The following is a 23809-nucleotide window of genomic DNA, read 5'->3' on the forward strand; positions in this document are numbered from 1 at the left end:
TTTTTGCAAGACTAAGACCAAGACTCGACCGTGAAACACCATGACCAAGACCAAGACTTCTTGAGTGTGCAAGACCAAGACGTGGATGTACATGACCCGAATGAGCAAGACCAACACCAAAAGTAAGCCCAAATAAAATAAAATCTGCAGATTACGAGGAGATGCATGATTTAAGTGTAATATTTTTGCAGTCGTGCTACTCAAGTCATTATTGCCCCATTGCCTCTATCATAGTGATTTGTTGAACCGATGATGCACACTCTCTTTCAACGTCCGCAATATCACCTTTATCTAGACTCAAACGGAAGGCAGCCTATCTTAAGCCACAAGAATTATTCGAAGAAAAAGTCCTAATGAGATTGCATATGAAGAAGCTCCGAACGGAAATCACTGACATAGACAAATAAGATCACAGAAATGTTCCATATTCATTGCAATTTCTTCTCATGCTGCGCGAGTAAATCTAATCAGGAAGTTTCCTCACCTCGTCTCTTAAGACCTCCAAGCTACTGACATGGTCCTGAAGAGTAGTGTTTCTCAGGGCACACTTCTCTCTGAGGACTTTAACTTCCATAAGAAGTTGTTCTTCCTGTTTGGCCGCTTCTCTCAGCTGATCGGCTAATCGTGTGTTCTGAGCCGTTAATTCGGCCACCAAGGCTGTCTGATCTCCTTCCGCTCTTCTGGCTCGCTCAGCTTGTTCTTCAAGTTGGGCTCGAAGAGCTTCGACGTCAGCCTGAAGCTCCAATGCTCTTGCTTCGCTCTCTTCTCTCGCTTCCTCCAATCTTCTGCGGAGGAGATGCCTTTCCTGGTGCAAACTCTGTAAGACAAAAATATTACAGTCCATATTAAATTCTCCGAAATTCCTCGACAAAAAAAAATATTATTATTATCATTTTGAATGTGCAACACGGTACTCGTTATCGAACAAATTACTCTTGATTCCGCGTACAGTTGTTTACATGCCTTGCTCTTATATATTATAAAATATGAGCGTCAAAGTCGTATGTAAATTGAAAGCACATACTGTATCATTTATCTATTGCAAGGATTAAGGGGCCTTAATACAGACTAAATCGGTAACGCCGAAGTAACAGCCCGTCTTAAAATTGTGGCAATGCTTCGATGATTTTCAACGATTTCCAGTGATGTCAGCATGCGATTTCTAACTGATTTCTACGTGACTTTGAGCAGTAAAATACATGATTTGCTGAGTGAATACCCCCTCGTAGCAATAAATGTGGCAATATTGTAAGGTGACGATTACTATCGTCGATATCGTAGACAAATTTGCAAGGAAGTTAGTATAATCTGGAAAAGAGACGCAACGATCGATTCAACCGTCATTAGAATGTGTATCAAGGCTCCTTAAGCAGTAATAATTACTTTGTTGGTTACCCGACCTACCGTAAGTTTTGTGTATCTTATCAGATGGCATTTATGGAAAGTAACATATGAAAAAAGTAACATATTACCATGCAAAATATATTTAGAAAGAAATAGTCTGGTTATCGCAATAAATCACATGTGGTGATATGGATGAATCACTTAACTGGTGTATGTGATTACCTATTTTGAAATGCTAATACCGGAAATAGACCAGGAAAAGAAAACATTTAACGAGGTGTGAGGCGAAAGTGTTACACTAGTTGAGATAGAAGAGAAAAGAAGTTTTCTACATGTGGTAAGGAACTATATACCGCGTTTCAATTGATTACAGTACGTAAATGCCAAATATATAATGTATGGGGTTTTCGTAATACCGTTGGATATATATTGTATTTCTACACGGAAAAGAAGAATCTTTTAAACTTACAGAAAAATATGTGAAATGTACAGATTTCATCTGTTGAAATAGGGACTGCCCGAGAAAAGTAATATATATAATCATGTACCTTTTCGTACATGGTTATATGGAATTGCATATGATGAAGATATAATGGTGTCCGATCAGGTATGGAACGTATATTTTTTATATATGATCAAATATTGTATCATGAAATATGTAATCAGATATAATGCTATATCTACTCAGGCAGGGCAATACCTATTTATTCACGGAGTTATGTATGACAAGATATAATTGCGTATAACTCTAGAATCAGATATAGGAATATACCTTCTTATATACGTCGTGGCCAAATTGTACAGACGGCAAAATTCTGCCGTCACAATTAGGGGCGCGGCGGTAGCGGTGAGTACCGAATTTTGACATTATTTAATTTCAGTATCGGTTGGCGACACTCGGGGCCATCTTGGGCGATCATTAATTGTAAGTATGTGTTGTAAAAATTCGCTGGTATAAGAGTTGTTATTTAGTAAGTATCGTGTATGGTCTGATATTGCGGGTCATTACTGCCGTCGGTACGAGTCGAGGAGAATAATTCGAGCATTCTATAACAGCGTCGCGATACTCTTCCTGACACCTAGCGTCATCGCCGCTAATTGCCGTCATCTGATACTTTCGGCGGCTCGTTGCGGAATCGGTGGAAGGGGTTTTCCGCAATTCGGTGGTCCTGCCGATCCTCGGAGTTCATTGTTCAGGATACTCCGATTGTCGCCGGTACTACCGATGACCGCTCTTCTCCCGAGGTCGCTGACGCCCTGCTCTCGTCTCGTAGTTGAATTGCCACTAACTTGGTGAGCAAACCCAAAGTGGGTTTTGTTAAAGATTCCTTTCCGCTCAAAGTTTTAATTAATAGCGACTTGTATCCTCCTCGACACGCGATCCACCGTCCGTCGTGGCGACCGGCCGCGTGCGCCGGAAGTATCGTTCCAAAAAAATCGGTGAGTTCTCGTGCGATATATGTGTGTGTCCCGTGAGCGTGATCCCGCGGCTTTTGAGTAGGAATCATCGCTCCCGGAGCCGGAATTGTCGGGCCGTGGACCGAGCGGAGTCCGAGCAGGCGCTGTGTCCTGGAGGGCTGGCATTGCCGCCCGTCTCGTGGAACCACGAGGTTCCCGTCTTAGAGTAGCGTGCCGGCGGTATCCAGAAGTCCGATATCTTGCGTAACGTGTGTAGTGTCTCCGAATTGTGATCGCGAGAGCGCGAATAAAGAACTACCGTGCCGTCTCACAAAGAATTTCGTTGTCGTGTCCTTTCTTTTTACGGTCCGTCCTCCCGGTACCTTTCGCGTTGCTGGAGGACCTCGAACCCCCCGCCTCTACCGTGCCGCGGAAAGTCGCGAGGACTTCCACTGGGCTGAGTAGCCACTGATCGGGGCCGTTCTCCGTCCCGTGGCGTCGGCCTTGCCCGTGCCGGGATTCGCAGGCCGCGGCGCGCTTCTCGCGCCTGGCGCCCTAATAGAAATAAAAGCGGCCTTGTGGACGTGAGGCTAATTTCCTTCGGCGGCCCCCGCGGAGTGACGCTCCATCTGTGGACTCCGATCCTTTCCCCCCGTTTGCAATATATATATTGCAACTTGCCTTGCGTACCTGTCCCTCCCCTTGGTCGGTCACGCCGTGTCGCGCACGCGGTCGATCGCGAGGAAATGTCTTATTTGCCTTTTTGGCTTACCCTGGATTTCCTTTCGACAATCTCAGACTAGCTAGGGCTTTCAATGGCGCAGAGCCTCAGCCTCTAAGCATGTTTCACCAACGAAAGCCGTGTGAAAGAGAATGCAGGGATTGAATATGTGCCTCGTCTGAGAATGGTTCGGTCGTGGACCTGAAGTTATCAAGGGTCTCTGTGTGTCTGTCCGTTGCGTCTCGTAAGGTTTTTAACTAAAAGTTCGTTTTATATCTTTGAACTATCAAAGGTTTTGTGTGGGCGGGCTCCACGTTCACACTTTGTGCAATGTGTTCCAGTGACCCTTTAACAAAGGGGGACCGGCGCCGTGCCGTCACGCCCTCGGAATGTAAGTGTGGAAGAACGTTGCACCGAGAGGCTGGGTCGCCCCGCACCTCTAGTCACCTGAAGAACGTCGCGACGACGTCATGGCGGGGACTTAGACGGGGGGGTACGAGACCGTCTCCGATATACGCGGTTCCTGTTCTCCTTCGTCAGGCCCGGAACTGCCCATGCAACCAAACACACGTGGAACGTCGCGATGACGTCACGCCGAGGGGCAGGTGCTCGAATGCAAGACCGTCTTCGAGTCTGAGAGGTAGGATGCGAATCGTCTCGAGACAACGTCGCAATGACGTCACGCCGAGAGGACAGACTCGAAAACGCGAGATCGGGCCGCGGACTGTCTCACTGCAGGGTGGAAGGGGAACTGCGCCTTGCCGTCACGTGTCTCACGGTGCGCGAGTCGCTTCGTCGAATTTCCGAAAAGTTTGACGAAGACTTCCGGAAGGGGAATCCGTTACTTGGGCCGCCATTCGCAAGTGGTCCGAGGTATCCCAACCGGACAATTTGCCGGCGTTTTCCTCGAGTGCTCGGTACCACCTGCCTACTAAAGGAAAGATTCTGAGCTCGTAAGGGACGGCACTTGGTGCCACCGCGACTTAACAGATTGAGTGGCTACACGATCGGCTCAATAGGACTTCGTGTCTGCCACGCGGAGGTTCGTACGGAGAATAAGGAAATGAAAAGAGATTTGGCCTAAGGGTTCAATAATAAGTTTAATTGAAACGATACAAAGGCTTGCGTTGTAGAGTGTCCTCAGCTGTACGTAAAGATTCAAGGGTGTCTCGTGGTTCGCAACTTTCCGTAGTTCCTTTTAAGGTCGCATCGGTTTACATGTTTGCATCTGATTGGTCGCTAGTGGAATGGAGGGGGGATTCGCCAAGTGAAATTCCTCTGTGCCCTGATTGGCCCATTGCCTCGGAGAAGGGGGTCTCCGAAACTAAGTAAAATCGGAAATTTTGGAGGCCGATCCAGCTAATGAGTCATCGCCGGCGATCTCGGAGTAACCCAGCAGGTAATCACTAACAATGAGCCTAGTGTCGCTCGTATTACAATCCGTAACCATAAAACGAGGGAACAAGGCATGACCCTACTTTGGACGGTTAAACTATTGAGGTGCGACGAAAGAAATCCCGCTATTAATGGATCGATTATTGAGCCTGCGTGACAATAGGGTTTAACAGGGTCCCTTCAATGTCCCTTCGAGGTGAATTCCACGATTGTAAATGAGAGACAGAAAGGAGCGAGGCTAATCAATCTTACGGATGTAACACACTCCGTACCCGAGACGTAACAATACATATTCACGGGATATTTTTATTATGCATAGCGTAGATAATGTAAGTTTTCTATACTTATGTCCTAATTTGTACGCCCACTATAAGTATATTATACTTTATACGGTGCCTGGTAATACATCATAATTTACACAGTGGTAAAAAATCATGATGTATGGTCACCAGCCAAAGAGGAAGGAAATAAAAAATCAAAGTATGGACAAAATTAACAGTTTTATCAAGTTGGAATTTAGATATAAACATTAAGTATGTATGAAAAATGTTAGGTTACACGAGGTGTCTTTTTATTTTTCTAAGCGTATTTTCAACGATGTTGATTAACCTTCGGTAGATGTCTACTATAGCTATTATATATTTTGTATGCGTCAAGAAATAAGTAGATATTTGTGGATCAATAGTGGATATATAATTTTCATCTACAGTAGAGATAGATGTTTATATATATGGTTTAGATACTTTTTTAGATGGATGATAGACCATATACTATTGCTATACGTATAGACCTAATTTAGACGATTAATTTACGTATATTCCACTTTATGCGTTACATGGGTAGGGTCATCAACTATATTATATCATGTAGGTATTTTACATGCAACCCTGACAAGCCGAAGTGCTGAACATTGTTATCTTAGTGATGTTGGTGCTTTGCAAATTTTCCTTATAATGAAGCGCGTTCTGCGACTTCAAAAAGGTTAAGAACTACTGATTTAAAGAAACCATATTGTACAAACAAAAATACGCTGACGTAAACGCATGCGTCGAAGAAAAATAAATCCACGTTTTAAAAATGGCACTAATTGTAGAATTACTGACTCGGTGATTTTATTGCCGTTAGCCGGGTTGATATAAATCGTGATTTTTTCAGAATATTTTTGTATTCATATAAGCACCTAATTTAATGGATCATATTAAATCAATGTTACTCAACATTTCCTTCATACGGGCTTGTACATTAAGGTATTAGGAATCGATTCGACAGTCAAAACGGTATCTAAATTAGTATTTATATTTAAGCAGTACAATAATTAAGCTACCTTTAATACTTACGGATTGTTTGAAACATATAAATTCGTGCAGTTTTGACCACAAGGTGTTTATTTTTATTGTAATGTTTATGAATATAATTCTTATGGTAAATAGGACCTGACTTGTACGAAAAAATATACTCGAAATGGAATAAAACTTATTAAATACTATTAAATTAACTTATTAAAAATGAATGAAATGCTATTCGCTAAAACGATAAACATCGATGTGAGCAAAATACATAAAAGTATTCCTCGATTTTTATCCACAGCTTTAAAAATAGTACTGGAAACTATAGGCTGACCAATCTCTACGAAATTACGTGACTGTTTTTACAGTGGATCCGGAAACTGGTCTCTTCTCAGGATCGCGTCATTCAGCGATCGTCGCAAAGAATACGAAATAGTTCATGTCCGTGTTTCAACATGAATCACCTGCATACATTAAAAATGCCATTCGCAGAGATGACCTGTACCTACTCTCTACAGGTGAGTCAGAACCGAATGATTTCCCTTCAAATATAAAAATTGCTTTACACCGGAATTTAATGAGTCTAGTTATGAATTTTACAGATAATCATGAACAGTCATATGTGACAACTACATCTTTCCCTACAATGTGCTTCATATTGTGTTCTCTTAAGCATTTATTTGCTGTAATGAGAATATTTTAAAGGTTTATTAACAGATTTAAAAATGTCTACTCGTATACAAAACTTTTACTATTTTTACTATTAAAAATCCACAACCGCCATAGTCTGTTAGAATTTGTCCTACTTCTATTAAATCTTGTACATACTGATGTTATTGTTGAAATCGTATGTTAACAGATCAATACCTAAAATAAGTAGAAATTACATAATTGTTTTTAATTCGAATTAAAATAAACTTGTAATATATAGGTATAATGTATCATGTTATATTTTCAAGACGAAGGCATATGTCCAATATAGCATTCTTATTTGGCACTTGTGTCAAATAAATGACGGATGTACTTTTAAAGGTTATAAAAAGAAAACCTTACAAGATATAATTTTATGTAAATTTTCTATACCATAGTGCACACTTTAAAGTAGTATTATTATTCAAACTATATCATGTTATAAACACTGCTTCAAAATCAGTTTCTATACAAACAATTTTCAAAAAGTATATCCCATTTAGACGTCTAGTCTTTCCTTTAATTTATCACATTTCCTCTAACAATAAGACGCGGTTTGTCCAGTTTTAGCACTGAAAGGTTACTCATCGCGATCAATTATTCAAGTGAAGTGGAACCCCCCTAAAATCAGTCAATTCGAACAATATACTTTTTTAAGGGCATTGGACTGAACTGTCCGAAACATTGACACATGACTCATGAGCACATAAGAATTATTCTAGTACTTTCAAAATCATGATTTTAGACAAAAAATTGTTTCATTTACCCCAGATCAGAACCAAAATGGTGTCGAGCTCACATATGTCGATCAACATACAAACATTGAAGGCTCTGACATGAGAAACAAAAGTGTCAGGACAATTGTACAACAATTTGGAACACTCTAGTAATCGAGAAACTCGCATTTAGACGGAGTAAAGACAAAAAATTGTGTTATGTGCTTTTATCCTAAAACAATGGTAACACGAGACCTCGGAGAGATAATTTAAATGGCACTGAAATCACAGATGGCACTAGTTGGCACTCTGCAGTCAATTAGATCATCACAAACTATGAATCCAGAGGATTTCTGAAGTTTTATTTCGATTTCTTTATAATTATTATACGTAAACGATATATGGAGTATTCCATGTAGTACAATACCCAATATAATTTGACCCAGCTGTCAATAAAAACATGAACGTTGGTAACGTAGGTATTTAGAATCATCTTTTTTGCTGACGTCGATCAAATTCCTCGATGAGTTTCACCTCACCTTAAAAATACAAAACTACTGAGCTTAAGGTGAAGTGAAACACGTCGAGGAACTTGATCGACGTCGATAAAGAAGATTTTTCTAAATGTCTACGTTGCCGACGTTCGCTTTTATGTTGACAGCTGTGTCGAATTATATTGTGTATTGTACCAAATGGCATATTCCACCTGTCGTTTTCGTACAATAATTATGAAGAAATCGAAGTAAAACTCCAGAAATCCTCTGGATTCGTGCCTTCTGGGCCCTAATTGACTGCGGAGGGACCCCCTGCGCCATCTGTGATTTCCAGAGTGTTCTAAATTGTCGTAAAATTGTCCTGACCCTTTCGATTCTCATATCAGAGCCTTCGATAATTGTATATTAATCAAAATATGAGAGCTCGACGCCATTTTGGTTCTGGTCTGGACTGAGTTAAAAAATTGTTTTGAAAGATCCAAATTTTGAATGTGTCAGGACAATTCTTAGCTGATCAGGAGTCATGTATCAAAGTTTTGGACAGTTTGGCCTAATACCCTTAAAAAAAAGTGTTGTATTCGAATCGACTGATTTGAAGGATGTTTCACTTCACCTTAACATGTATGACGTTATTGCGTAGGCTGCTAAAACGATCACGCTGATACTACACCTTACGTCATCGACAACGCTAGTCATATAATTTAGTCTCAATAGTTAGCACTGCGAGTGCATCTATTCATGATTTACGTTTTTCTTTTACTTATTCCCAAATTTATAGGCACTACATTCCATGCACCAACATGTTTATATAGAATAAATACAAGGGATGCTTAGTATCCCATAATTAAATAAACTTTACGTACTCATCCATTAGTCAGAGTGCCATTTCGTTTGTCCACGGGACTTCCTGATTACGCTCTGCGCATAGAATTTCAATTATGCAAATAGGTTGTGCAGAATTTAAAAAATATTTTATTTACTTAACCGTAAAACGTATATTAATAAATGTGGTACTTCTACTATTTCCATAGAAACATAATACGGTACCCGGGTAAGCGATAATTGAAGAATCCAACATATAGTTTTGGCGTTAAACTTTTTAAAAATATAATAATTGAAAAAATTAAACATAGCAAACCCGTGATGGATGTAAGACTTCTGCCGGCGAGGGTGTGGGAACGAAAATACTACTGTGATCGTATTAATGGAGGATTAAGGTGAAGTGAAACACGTCGAGGAACTTGATTGACGTCAATAACGGAGATTTTTCTAAATGCCTACGTTGCCGACGTTCGCTTTTATATTAACAGCTGGGTCGAATTATATTGGGTATTGTACCAAATGGCATACTCCACCTGTCGTTTTCGTACAATAGTTATAAAGAAATTGAAGTAAAACTCCAGAAATCCTCTGGATTCGTGCTTTCTGGAGCCGGAATTGTCTGCAGAGGAACCCCCTGCGCCATCTGTGATTTGCAGGTCAATTCAATTTTCACTCCGAGACCTCGTATTACTATCTTTTTTACATAGCAGCGCATACAACACTTTCTTTGCCTTTATCCCGTTCAAATGCGAGGTTATCGATTACCAGAGTCTTCTAAATTGTCATAAAATTATCCTGACCCTTTCGATACTCATATCAGAGCCTTCGATAATTGTATATTGATCGAAATATGAGAGCTCGACGCCATTTTTCTTAAAAATCGAAATTTTGAAGGTGTCAGGACAATTCTTGGATGATCAGGAGTGATGTGTCAAAGTTTCGGACAGTTTGGTCTAATACCTTTAAAAAAAAGTGTTGTATTCGAATCGACCGATTTGAAGGGGGTTTCACTTCACCTTAAACACGTTTCCATCGGAAACTTTACTACTAGGTGCTACTTCATATATGATGTCGAATCTTTGGGCTGGAATCTGAAGACATCGATAAATATACTAATAAATTGAAAACCATAAGTTTACAAGATAACTCAGTCAACGATGTATACTCGATACATGATTGACATTGAGTCAGCATTGATCAACTAACCATTTCTGAAGTTTATTTCGCGAACCTCTGAATAAGGGCTTGGCATCATTGAAGCTTAATCCAAATCTTTGTACTAAATCAAAAAGTTATTTCAACATCTTCCGGTGCTTAACACAGATTCAATTATTTCATTAGAATACCGTAAACAAAATTGTTCCAAATAAACTCCAAGGAATTCTGATTGGGAATATTTCCTCAAAGACACCTAGTTAGGACATAAATATTATCTCATAAGAGAAAATGCAGCTACGATTTGTTGATTTAACAGGATAGAACACTATTCTGACGCAAAGATGATCGAAGCGATAAGCATTGGGATGCATTGCCGTAAAGTGCATAGTGTGTTTGAAAATTATTAGAACGAAGCAAATTAAAATGGATGCAAGGCAATACATTAGAATCATCGGAAGGAAACGTGTAGGCATTAACACGAAGAAGCGTGCCGAGGTTATTAGAACAAAGTGAAAAGGTTCGAAATTTATCTCTGACAATACAAATAAAGAGGTAACGATGAGTGGTACGGTCAATTACAAAATTGACAGGGAGGATTAAAGAAGGAAAAGCTTACGTAAGCGGTTCAACTTGTAAGTGTTCTAAGCCGCGATCAAGCGATTCTAAGTTATTAAAAGTGACGCAATCTATACCTCGACTAACCAATGTAAAATTCACTGAATTAAGTATTACTTTCACGAACATGCGATAATAAATACAGAGTGAGGCAAAATTCATGAACTAAATCGCTATCTGAATTAGCATTAAACGTGCCTTTTCATTTTCATTGACTTCTTTTCTTCTAACGCAAACCATAAAATATCGAATCTGTTTACTCAAAACAAAAGGACAACGTTTTTTTAATAACTGTCACATTCGGTATTACCCAGGCACCGCGGAACGTGAAATATCCGTAAATTAATCTTATATAAATGTTTATTGAACGTATGTAAGGTATATATGAACTCTATTGTAGATACACTGAGAGGCTAGATGTCCGGACATGGTACGTAACACACACACAAACACGCGCGCGCGCACGCACAACTGATGGTCCATAAATATTCATACGTATTGGAAAAAAAATTAAATTCATAACACACTTTTTGAACAGAGTCTGTTTGAGAACTTGTTCAGTATAGCTATGCAGACAAATCCTACTGTTTGTGGCACAGACAAAATTGTTTGCAATTGTCGGGAATTGTACCCGGAACTTACGGGCAGGAAGCAGGAACGCTAACCACAATGCTACCATAGCCTACGTATGAATGCATATTTTTCGAACGTATGAATACCGCTCCGGTATTTCTTGTTCGGTGCTAAAGATACTTATTGCATCTTGTTGTAAACTTATTCTTAAAGAACAACTCATAAGTGATTGCAAAATCAAGTCGTTTAAAAAATTGTAACAGTATGTTATAAAATCATCTTCTTATTTAAAAGTGCATAGATGTATTCAGTTTTAAGATACTAAATTCATAATTTTAGTACCACCTTATTTGCTAAAAGTGCATGAATTTTATGAATATTATTTAAAGATATTTTATTTATATGTGCGCAATTCTTTACGGCATAACTACATTTGTATAAGTTTGTGAAAGCTGAATATAAATGATCAATTTAACGTTTTCGAATAGTTTAGATTTTTATACATTTTATCTAGACTTCTGTGTTATATGTACTGAAAATATAGACGTGAAAAAGATTTACATATATATTCACGGGATATTTTTATTATGCATAGCATAGATAATGTAAATTTTCTATACTTGTGTCCTAATTTGTACGCCCACTATAAGTATATTATACTTCATACGGTGCCTGGTAATACATTACACAGTGATAAATAATCATGATGTATGGTCACCAGCTAAAGAGGAAGGAAATAAAAAATCAAAGTATGGACAAAATTAACGGTTTTATCAATTTGGAATTTAGATATAAACATTAAGTATGTATGAAACATGTTAGGTTACACGAGGTGTCTTTTTATTCTTGTAAACGTATTTTCAACGATGTTGATTAACCTTTGGTAGATATCTACTATAGCTATTATATATTTTGGATGCGTCAAGAAATAAGTAGATATTTGTAGATCAATAGTGGATACATAATTTTCATCTACAATAGACATTCATATATCCTTTAGATATTTTTTTAGGTGGATAATAGACGATATACATTTGCTATACCTATGGCCCTAATTTAGACGATTAATTTACGTATATTCTATTTGATGGGTTGCCTGGGTACGTTCTTCACTATTTTTACTTCATTTCCCCTCAATGTGTTCAAGCCATTCATAATGATTGTTTAAAATTTGGAATATAGATTTCTGTAATTTATGAATTTCGAGTAAATTGTACTACTGGTCTATACTGCTAAAAACGTGCAGTCGTCGTAATTTTGAAATATCTTCTTAACGTCTGACTCAACTAATATTGGACCGATTACCGATAAGAAGTCAAAACATCACTCTGTACATATTCATGCTTTGTCTATGACGCACATGGCACGTCATTTACTTTGAATGGATTAAAAAATGAAAATGATGAATGTGAACTAAGTGAATGTTAAAATGGTTTTGAAATGTTCACCTCAAATGTGACGTGAAAGGCGCTGAGATATTTATTCGAAATCGTCAAAACAGAATTCTGATATACCATCTAACTAATAAATTATCTGGAACTGCGTGCCATGTTATCGATATTTAAATTTCTGCTGTCATCCGTTGTCTTCTATATTGCAAATTATGCAGTGTGGCATTCTCCATATGTCATTTGAATAAAATGGTTATGAAGAGATCAAAGTAGAACTCAAGAAATCCCCTGAATTCGTGATTTTAGATAATCTGCCGTGTACACATCCGAGTACGAGGCATTTGTTCTTCCTCCCCTTGCCTCGTACGCGTTCGTGTTCAGATGTGTACCCGGACTTTTGGTTGCGAACAAAATCATTCGAGGTAACGAACGTGGCATCAAACCAATCATTCCTTCGTAAATCCCAGAAATCTTCTGGATTCACGCTTTCTCGGGCCCTAATTGACTGCAGACAGACCCCCTGCGCCATCTGTGATTTCCAGGTCAATTCAATTTTTACTCATCGTTTTAGCATGGAAGCGCATACAACACTTTTTTTGCCTTTATTCCGTTCAAATGCGAGGTTATCGATTACCAGAGTGTTCTAAATTGTCGTAAAATTGTCCTGACCCTTTCGATTCTCATATCAGAGGCTTCGATAATTGTATATTGATCGAAATATGAGAGCTCGACGCCATTCTGGGCCTGGTCTGGGCTGAGTTAAAAAATTTTGTTAAAAAATCCAAATTTTCAATGTGTCAGGACAATTCTTAGATTATCAGGAGTGATGTGTCAAAGTTTCTGACAGTTCGGTCTAATACCCTTAAAAAAAAGTGTTGTATTCGAATCGACTGATTTGAAAGGGGTTTCACTTCACCTTAATGTGTTAATATATCCAACTGCTAAGCCAAGAGATCCCAGGTTCGAGTTTGGCGTTCGGAGAGAACGGAACGAATCTTCGTTAACTAAGTGCTTGAATTTCTTCGGATGATTTGAGCGGAGAGGACAAATAGGAGTCCTTAAGTTCGGTAAAAGAAGTTGTAAATAACCATTCTAATATTTTTAATTTTTAGATTTATTATAGCCAATATTGTGCCCAAGCTGAGGCAGGGGTGGCTCGATAATAGCAAAACTGCGGCAAACAAGTCCGGCCTTACTAAAATCACCGTTACCATTCCATGTCTAGACCAAGCTTGGCTGTCTAACTTTGACCAGAAATGTACAATATTGGGCCAAAGTTGCGCCATAATTCTATCGCTGCGAAGTATGTCAAATTTCGTCCTTGATGCATTCTAATTATTTTTAATTGCAATGTTACTTCGGCACACCTCTTTTTAATTAAATGAGTCATAAAAGAACTAGAGTCTACAAATTGCCATGTTTCATCATGAATTCAGAGTAGATGAGAACTTCGCGTTAATCCTTGAACTCCTCCTACTGGTGGCGCACCTTTCGCTATGCTTTTTCCATTCTCAGAAAACATGTTGAAATCATTTACTAACAAAGAGGTACACGTGAAGATTACCGTTTCCACCTGTACACCTGAACTATCTATTCTACGGCTTCCAGTCTGCCACGAAACACGCGATCCATCAATCGTGACGCTACCGAGACAATGATTCGTCCGATTAATGCGACAGGAACGGCTAACGCGATTTTCATTAGAGAAGTTACGATGGCAGCCCAGCGAAAGTTGTCATTTAGATGACATCCCAGCCGGGTGTATTAAAAAGAAAAGGAAGAGATTCATTTACGTCATTCGTAAATGACGACACCGAGCGGGTACAACATCACTCGGTGTTTACAACCACAACAAGGCCAGACGACACGTATGCAAGGCATTGACTGTAAGTGCATGCGCACATTCGCGTACTCGTTGCATATCGCATTGGCCACGTGCACCCTGCTCGACGCGAGCAAATGGTTTTAGGTTTGTTTTCACTTGCTGCTCGTTGCAACGGTTATTGCACAACGAGAACCGAATACTTTCATCGTGGAAACATCTTAATATGCGCTGGACACGTAAAACGAGACATTGCAACACGTTGAAGCACTGCGCTGTAATCGCTTCGGTTGGATGAAAGCTACTCGAATGTTGAAAATAGGACTCTAGATTTAGATTCTTCTTCACTTTGTTATGTTGATATATATGTATTCATTAACGCAAAAACGCGTATCGTTTCATGTTGTATTATTGCAAAGATCTTCTGAAACTGATTGACGAGTTCATGAAAAACTTATCTGTTTCGCATACGAAGAGTAAAAAGAAACGTTTGCCTGGCTCACAGATATACGACTTTGCCCTGAGGTTGCATTAAGGTGAAGTGAAACATCCTTCAAATCAGTCAATTCCAATACAACACTTTTTTTTAAGGGTATTAGACCAAACTGTCCGAAACTTTGACACGTCACTCCTAATCATCTAAGAATTGTCCTGACACATTCAAAATTTGGATTTTTCAAAGAAATTTTTTAACTCAGTCCAGACCAGAACCAAAATGGCGTCGAGCTCTCATATTTCAATCGATATACAATTATCGAAGGCTCTGATGCGAGAATAAAAAGGGTCAGGACAATTTCACGACAATTTAGAACACTCCGGTAATCGATAAACTCGCATTTGAACGGGATAAAGGCAAAAAAAGTGTTGCATGCGCTTCTTTGCTAAAACGATGGTAATACGAGGTCTCGGAGTGAAAATTTAATTGATCTGGAAATCACAGATGGCGCAGGGTGTCCCTCTGCAGTCAATTAGGGCCTCAGAAAGCTTGAATCCAGAGGATTTCTGGAGTTTCACTTCGATTTCTTGATATTTATCGTACGAAAACGACAGGTGGAGTATGCCATTTGGTACAATATCCAATATAATTCGACCCAGCTGTCGATATAAAAACGAACGTCAGCAACGTAAGCATTTAGAAAAATCTTCTTTATCGACGTCAATCAAGTTTCTCGACGTGTTTCACTTCACCTTAAGTTGTCGTCATACCACGATTGATTGCAAAGCTTTGACCAGTACTCCGTAAATAAACCGCTGCAGTTAAATCGCACTTCCATAATGAATATTCCAGAACTGATTCGACCAGACTGACGCAGAATCCTTGGTGAGGATCAAATCCAGATATCAAAATACATTTTTAGTTTTTATAATACATCACAGTAAATAAAATTAAAAAATCGAACAAAACTGTCGTTGGATCGTTGAACGAGTAAGTAGGTACATTTTTCTAAACAAAGATGCTTATGATTTTTTAAACTTAGTTAATTAGCGTATACACGAATCTCAACGCTAGTACGGATTACCCCGAGAAATCTGTTTCTGCAGAAATTTAAAAAAGGTCGTCCGCGGAAAAGCTCAAAGCGAAAATTTCAACCTATGTTACAAACCATTTTTTTAAGGCACGCTATACCGATGATTCATGTAAATACAGGAAGGTAATTGTAACACAAAGGAAGTGTTCTTTTGCAGCCGAACTTTAAGGTACCACCCCAACTTGTAACACTTTTGATGCAAATACAAATTTCACTTTTTTCCAATACTTGATTAATCTAACTGAAATTTCAACTATCAGTTTTTATGTAATATATAATATGAAAAGAAAACTTAAATCGTCCAAAACTCTTCAATGTCCAAGATACACCTGAGATGAGATATTGTAATATCTTATCTTACATAACATTACACTATTGCATACTCCATTTTAATGATAGGAAGTGAAGAAACTAACCAAAAAAGTATTTCAGGTGTACCTCACCAATTTCGTTCACTCTGACATTTATCGTAGTACATCGAAAAATAAAATATACACATTTTTTATAAGTACTAATTCGCGAGTTTAATGGGTGAAGACTATCCTGAAAGACGACTACTAAAAACAATTTCGACACTTTCTTGTTAAAGGAATTGAATATGATATAGTGTTTGAATAGCTGGTTGAAACTGTAGATGATGCGACCGAAAAATATTATTCCGTTTACAAAAAAATCTCAAAATACTGTTTTTCGATATATGGACCCCGAACGTCCAATCGTTCCTTTGATATTCTTGTGACAGCGATAAGATAACGAGAGGGCAAACAAGGACCGATCATTCTTCTCTTTCTCTCTTGCTGTCAAATAGTCTGTCCCATATTGCGCTACACAACTGTTCTGTAAAATCTGTGGCAGAGAGAAAGAGTGTCCCGTGTTTTCTGCCGTTTAATTTCTTTTACCGTCACAGTTGAATCGATATTCGGGGTTCCTAAGTATATCCTACGTCCATGGAATAAGCACGTATAAAAAGATCTCTTATTCCATGATTTTCTACAACATATGTCAGAACCAACGAAATCGATAAGATATGCACGAGGTACTTTCCTTGTCAATGTATCCCTATACTATATCAATTGAAAAGGTAATGTCAGATATCGAACATGCCTATCGGAATTTTCAGAAATTAATTTCTTCATTAATGCATGTAGTACAATAGCGGATTTAACAGAAAAATATGATGTAATCACGCTTCGTAAATAGTTATTTACATGTCCATCGTTTCACGAATGCTGGAGAAAAAATCACAGTGGTCGTTATGAATGAAATATCTAGAGATCGTTTGTAACTTCTTTCCGTTCTGTGCGATGAACGCTTTATACAAAATATTTGATAATGTAAGGCCAATCGGAATAAAGAAAGATGGCGCCCTTGTAGTCAGTCGCGACGAAGCTGCCGGAACGAGCGGGCGGCTCCGAGTGTACCCTCGTTATTCCGAATAAAACCGAAGAAAATCTGAGAGGCTAGGTCTTTCCTTACAATATATCATTTTGCTACATTTTCAAACCATCGATTTCCTCCAATCAGAAAATGATACTTTACTAAACACTTTTCAATTATGTAGAGACATCAAACTGTGTATCTAAGATAAGATAGTACTGCAACGATAAGATAAGCGTTCACGAGTGATGAATCACATTATGTTATCGCAAACAATAGGACGTTCAAAGTTAATTAGGACATTTCTAACTTATTTAATTTTTAAAATAAATTTACAATAGATCATTACATTAATAATATTCTTCATCGCATAAGTTTCCACGGATGCAGATAATAATAATGAAATGTGATACTTCGATATATAGAAATAAACAAGCATAAGAGGCAAAGAAGCTGAAACATTTCTTTTACTCCTCCCCACCGTTACCTCACAAAATAGAAACAAAACATTGACAAGTAAAACTAACAACGATGTACGTATAACTTATAGCAAGGGTTTCTCATCAAATTTGGTAGTAACTAACAGGAAGTACGTCGGAGTAAGTTCTTATTGTCGTTATAAAAGCGACCTTCCTCGATTCGGGTTGTTTCGGCTCGGCTGTCATGATACAACAATGACGTATTCAATGTTAGTACAGCGTGGAACGCTTCAATATGTCGTATAAAAACCATATAAAAGCTCGCCTATGTTCTTAAACAGACTTTGCTCAAAAAGTGTGTTATGAATTTAATTTTTTTTACAAATACATATGAATATCTATAGACCATCTATTGTAGATATCTATAATATATATATATATATCTTACATACGATTAATTTACGGATATTCCACGTTCCGCGGTACCTAGGCACCGAGGGGTTATTCACTCAGGATATCATGGATTTTAATGCTGGAAATCACGTGGAAATCGCGAGCAGAAATCACTGAACATTCTCACAATTCTAAGGTCTAACGTCACTTGTTACGGAATCTCAATTTTGTGTATCATATGAAATCAATGACATTCGAGTCTCAAAGAAGGAAATCGGTTTCGCTGATTTCCGAGTAAATAGCCTCTCGGTATATACGAGACTTTAAGCAACAAAGCATGGGTTACGCGCCTTTTCGCGCATGCGCGGGGGAAGAATCGTTCAAGGACGGTTTGAGGCTCTTTTCGGTCCTGTTTCTTTGCATCCTCCATCGCAGAAAGACTAACTTTAGGTATCGAAGACAGTCACAGACAGAAGAAACTTGTATTTATACAAATACTAACGCATCCAAGGACTGTAATGTTTATTACTCGTACTTTCCAGACTTTCATCTTACAATGGATTTATCGTATAATGGGTTAAGTTTCGAAAGAGAACGACGAACACCTTCAAGGTAGTTCCCTCACTTAATCGTAGACTATTCGAAAGGACCCCGGAGTCCTTGAAAAGATTCGTCCTGCTCCAAACGGAACGGTTCCACGTGTGCACTCACGAACACGATTCTATACTTACTGCCCACACGGAACAAAAGCTCTATTATACGTATATAGAATGTATTCATGGCCACGGGATGTTTTAGTATATCAGAAGTTAAAAATATACGTATAATATATGTTCACGGAATGTCAAAAATATTCTATTGGATTTCAAGATGTACATTATACGTATTAAATATGTTACTGGAACATCAAAATTTGCTCCAATTAAACACGTTTAGTAAACGTACAATATATATCTCTATTTAAAAGGAATTTGTATGTATAGTATTTCACATGCAAAAACATATAATGAATGTATGTTGTGCGTATATTAAGGGAAGAAAAATTGACCTATCAAAAACGTAAAATGTACATATATTTGATGTACGTAAATATGCATTATTTTACTGACATGTTTGATATACGTATGTTATACGTTACTAGAGCATCTACATATTCGCCAATTAAATACGTTTATTAAACGTATAATACATCTCTATTTAATAGACTCCTGTATCTGCGATATTACACATGCAAAAGACATTTAATGAACGTATGTTGTGTGTATATTAACCGTTTGACTGCTAAGCAATTTTTGCAAGAACGCACGAAAACTGCGGAGCAACAAAGACACACTGAAACTCGCAGCGCAAAAACGCTGCGTCGCGGTTTTCGAGACAAATGAAGGCAGCGCTTTTGCGCCGCGTAACAGTCAAACGGTTAAGGGAAGAAAAATTGATCTGCCACAGACGTAAAATATACGTACATTCTATGTAAGCAAATATAAATTATTTTACTTGTATGTTTGATATACGTACATTATCCTGATATCCTATATACGTATATCATATGTGGTTGTTCCGTGTGGGGGTATTCGCCCCACACGGGGACACATTGGAACAAAATCTATCTAATTACTGCAAAGCTATTCCTAATACAAAATCCTCACAGCTGTCTAAAATCTCCCAAAGTAAAGGAAAGGTGTAAAGAATGCCATCCCTTAGATTCTGCAATGCCTGGTAATTGGAAGAAACGTATATTTCCACATTGTTTACGTACTTGCCGGCTTCAATAGAATTGAATAATTTCTTAAATTTAGACCGTGCAGTATTTATAACAGTATATTTTCAGAGATAATACAGTTTTGCGGTGTTATTTTTACATTAAATATTTCTTTAGTTTGAAACTACTCATGGTTTATTATCGTTTTGTGGATGCTAATAAAAATGTACGAGTATGCAGCCAATGATCGTCACATGTCGATCTCTCGGGTTTGTTTCGCGCGAGTTTACCGAAAGGAATTGTAATTCCGGTTGGGAAGTGAAAGAAACTAATGTGACAGCTCCATCCATGAGACGTCTTACCTCGGTTTTCTTTATGATCATTTTTCCTCGGTTTACACTTAATGCAATATCCTACGCTTTTGTTTTTGTCCGCTCGAGCAACTTTGTGGAAGGTCTCGCGCATTGGCTCCGCTCCGACTTTCGCTGTTATCCAGTTAACTGTGTTGACCTATTGGAAACGTGTGTTTTCATGACGAGTATAACACAGCTAACTGGTTAACATGAACGTGGAAACACGTCTGTAAGCTGGCACGACAATTTTACCACGCTCAAATCAAATATGCGAGAAAATTTAATACTCTTTCGGTGCTAATTTGTTCCTCGATTAAAAAATGTATCGCTCGAGCCATTATAAATATAACGTGGACAATGCCAACTCATTACCAAACTGGCACGACCAATTTCATAAAAATGAAAAAATAACTGCAATCGAAAAAACAAGCACGGAGGATTTCGTTGATATGTAATTGATCCAAGAATTCCTCAACTGCAATAATTAATAAAAATAACGTGGGTAGTGCTAGCTCGTTATCAATCTGACGCAACCATTTTCATAAAGTTAGAAAAATAATTACAATTGAAAAACAAGCACAGGAGATTTTCTTACTATTTAGTTACTCGAAGAATTCATAAATTAGAATTCCTTAACTGCAATATTTAATAGAATTAATGCCACCCGCGACTTCCTCATCGTGCCAGCTTAACAGACGTGGAAACGTAACTATAATAGGACAAAGTCATGTATACGCGCGAGGAAGCATTCCTCGGGGAAAGTTTTCTTCGCCGATGTCATAATAAGTCCATGTGATCCTTCAAGCATTAATCCTACTCTAGTTTCACTTAACCTTCATGCCTTCTTCAATTTTCATTCGTCGTTTCCTGTCATCGGGTTCAAATAGACCCACGGTAATAAGATGTGAAGATAATACCGCCGCATATTTGTTTACGCAAAAATTGAAAACACAAGGAAGAAATGTAAAATAAAAAAGAAATAGGTGCGAGTCTAAAAGGACCGGAAGTAGTCACGAAGGTTGAAAGACAGCGCAATGCGCGTTGGTACGCGTGCCAGAATAATCACCAGCTTACTATAGAAATGTAATTTTAAGAATTTTAAGGTGATACGAAAGGGTCATTTTGTATATATAAAACGTCAACATATTTATAAAACTTTACTCCAAACTGGGTGTATCGAACCCATGGAAACATCAGCGTGTGATTATGGAGGTCCAAGGAAAAACGCGGTGATGAAATTTCATTTTTGATCAAACATTTTTTAATTAGTCCAGACTAGAACCAAAGATATCGGAAACGTGGAAATTTTCCGTACAAATTAATACTTAGAAAAGTATTTCTGAATATTTACAAAATGCAGAAACTGAGCTAAATTGCTGTTAAAGAAAAAAGTAATTACTATGGATATCTCCGTTTTGCAATAGACACAGGTCATTAATGTACATTATTATTAGAGAAAGGAAATGTTTCTTGCACGTTAACCTCCTTAACCTCTAACGACGACCACGACAAGATTAGATGTTCATGAAAAACTTGACAGATGTTCTCGGTAATCTTAGTACACTAATTACAGTATATACGTTTAATTAAAATATTAGAAATTTGTATGAACTTTTACAAATATTTATTCTATTTGCATGAACGATCGTGAAGAGTCATTGTGCAGATAAGGCGCTTGCAGGTTTACTCAAATGTATTAAGTTTAACGGCTTTGGTTTTTCGTGATTACTCTTCAACGGATCTGTAATAACTTGCTGGGGTAATAAACGATCTTTCTAAATCATGTAAAGCATTACCATTTGGTACCGGGCCGCGAGAAAGAATAAATAACTTACATTATTTCCGCTTCATTTATTATCTGAGTCTGAACGATGTTTTATTTTTAGAAAATGCCCGGATTCCCTCTGCTACGTCCGTCTATAACTCACTTTGGACGCTCGAGGCCGGTCCGTGAAAATATTTTCTGACATTAAACAGGTCCGTGGCCCAAAAAAGGTTGGGGACCGCTGATGTAAAGCGTTAGAAATCGTCATTGCTTCTTTGCTGTAGCTGTATATCACCACAAAAACACTGTCGGTATAAAAAAACTTGCGCCAAATACATCCAATGGGGAAAATACATTTTGCAAAGTTATATCCATATAGTAGCGATTAGTCGCACAAAAACAATGAAATCAATTACTTTTGCCAAATACGTGTAATGAGTGTTCTATGCAAAATAAAATTTTATAAGAATATACCCATAGAGGAATAACTCAGCGCATAGCAGTAATGAATCTGGCTAAACTCGTTTTTTTGTTAGTATGTTACATTTAAAAGAAAATATATCTGAAAAATAAGAAAAATATTTGGCGAGTCCCACAATAATATTTACACTCTCAAAAATCTTGAATTCAGTAGGATTGCTTAAATGTGCAAAATGAATAATCAATAAGACTCGCCAAATCATTTTTTTTACTTTTAAGCTATATTTTATTTTAAATGTAACATACTAACAAAAAAACGAGTTTAGCCAGATTCATTACTGCTATGCGCTGAGTTATTCCTCTATGGGTATATTTTTATAAAATTTTATTTTGCATATAACATCCATTACACGTATTTGGTAAAAGTAATTGATTTCATTGTTTTTTTGCAATTAATCGCCACTGTATGGATATGACTTTGCAAAATATACTTTTCCAATTGGATGTATTGAATGCAAGTTTTTCCTACACCGACGGTGTTTTGTGTGGTAATTGCACATCTTTTTGCAATTTGTATTGAGTTATATAATAAATAAATACCTGAATATTAAAGGCCATCAGATTCACATGATTGAAGTTTACTACAAAATTTCTCTGTAAGTGTACGAAAAAAATTTATTTATTTATCTTATATGGACTGTTTTAATGATCTAAATAACGACATTAATGATATATCATCTTCTGAAATAATCACTATTCCATATGTAAATTTATTAACATTATAGGATCGATACCAGTAAAGCATCAAACTGAAATTATCAATGTTAAAACAATTTGGTATCGATAAAAAGATGAATTAACTGTACAATCCAATATCAGTACAATCAACGTATCTGTCTGAAATGGCCCACCAAAAATCAAAAACTAAAAGTATCGATCGATGGTAATATTATGAAAAGGCAATTCCAGTAAAGTACCATACAAAAAGTATCAATGCCAGTACAATTTGCTGTTAACAGAAAGTTATGAATTAACTATATAATCTAATATAAATACAAGCAATACATCAGTTTAAAAGGTTCGATACCAAAAATCACCAAACTGAAAGTGTCGATCGATGTTAAAACTATTAAAGCATGATACTAGTAAAGTACTATGTTTAAAGTATAAATGTTATTACAATCGGAAGAAAATTTAGATATTTGCATAAGCAAAAAGGTTGATGTTAAAACTGGTATCGAAAGAAAACTTAAAATCATTTGTAATGTAGACATGAGGAAAGTATCGATTTACCAGTCCACCAAGCTGGAAGTATGAATGTTAAAACTGGTATCGAAAGAAAATTGAAACTGGTATGGTAAGAAAGTTGAAACTGGTGTCGAAGGAAAATGAAACCGGTATCGAAAGTAAATTACAAATTATTATCATT

At 37.5% G+C, this 23809-nt stretch overlaps 1 protein-coding gene across 2 annotated transcripts in view; it reads right to left on the reverse strand.

Moving 5' to 3' along the window:
* The window catches only part of LOC105698919 (bicaudal D-related protein homolog), a 70607-nt gene that overhangs the window by 11924 nt on the left and 34874 nt on the right, over nucleotides 1-23809 (reverse strand). For both annotated transcript variants that reach the window (XM_012423565.1, XM_012423564.1), the window contains exon 2: nucleotides 485-817. In XM_012423565.1, the coding sequence (XP_012278988.1) occupies nucleotides 485-817 (333 nt within the window). The remainder of the gene's footprint in view (nucleotides 1-484; nucleotides 818-23809) is intronic.

Source organism: Orussus abietinus, unplaced genomic scaffold (assembly GCF_000612105.2).
Source record: "Orussus abietinus isolate OABI.00-Male unplaced genomic scaffold, Oabi_2.0 scaffold98, whole genome shotgun sequence".
Taxonomy (NCBI): Eukaryota; Metazoa; Arthropoda; class Insecta; order Hymenoptera; family Orussidae; genus Orussus; species Orussus abietinus.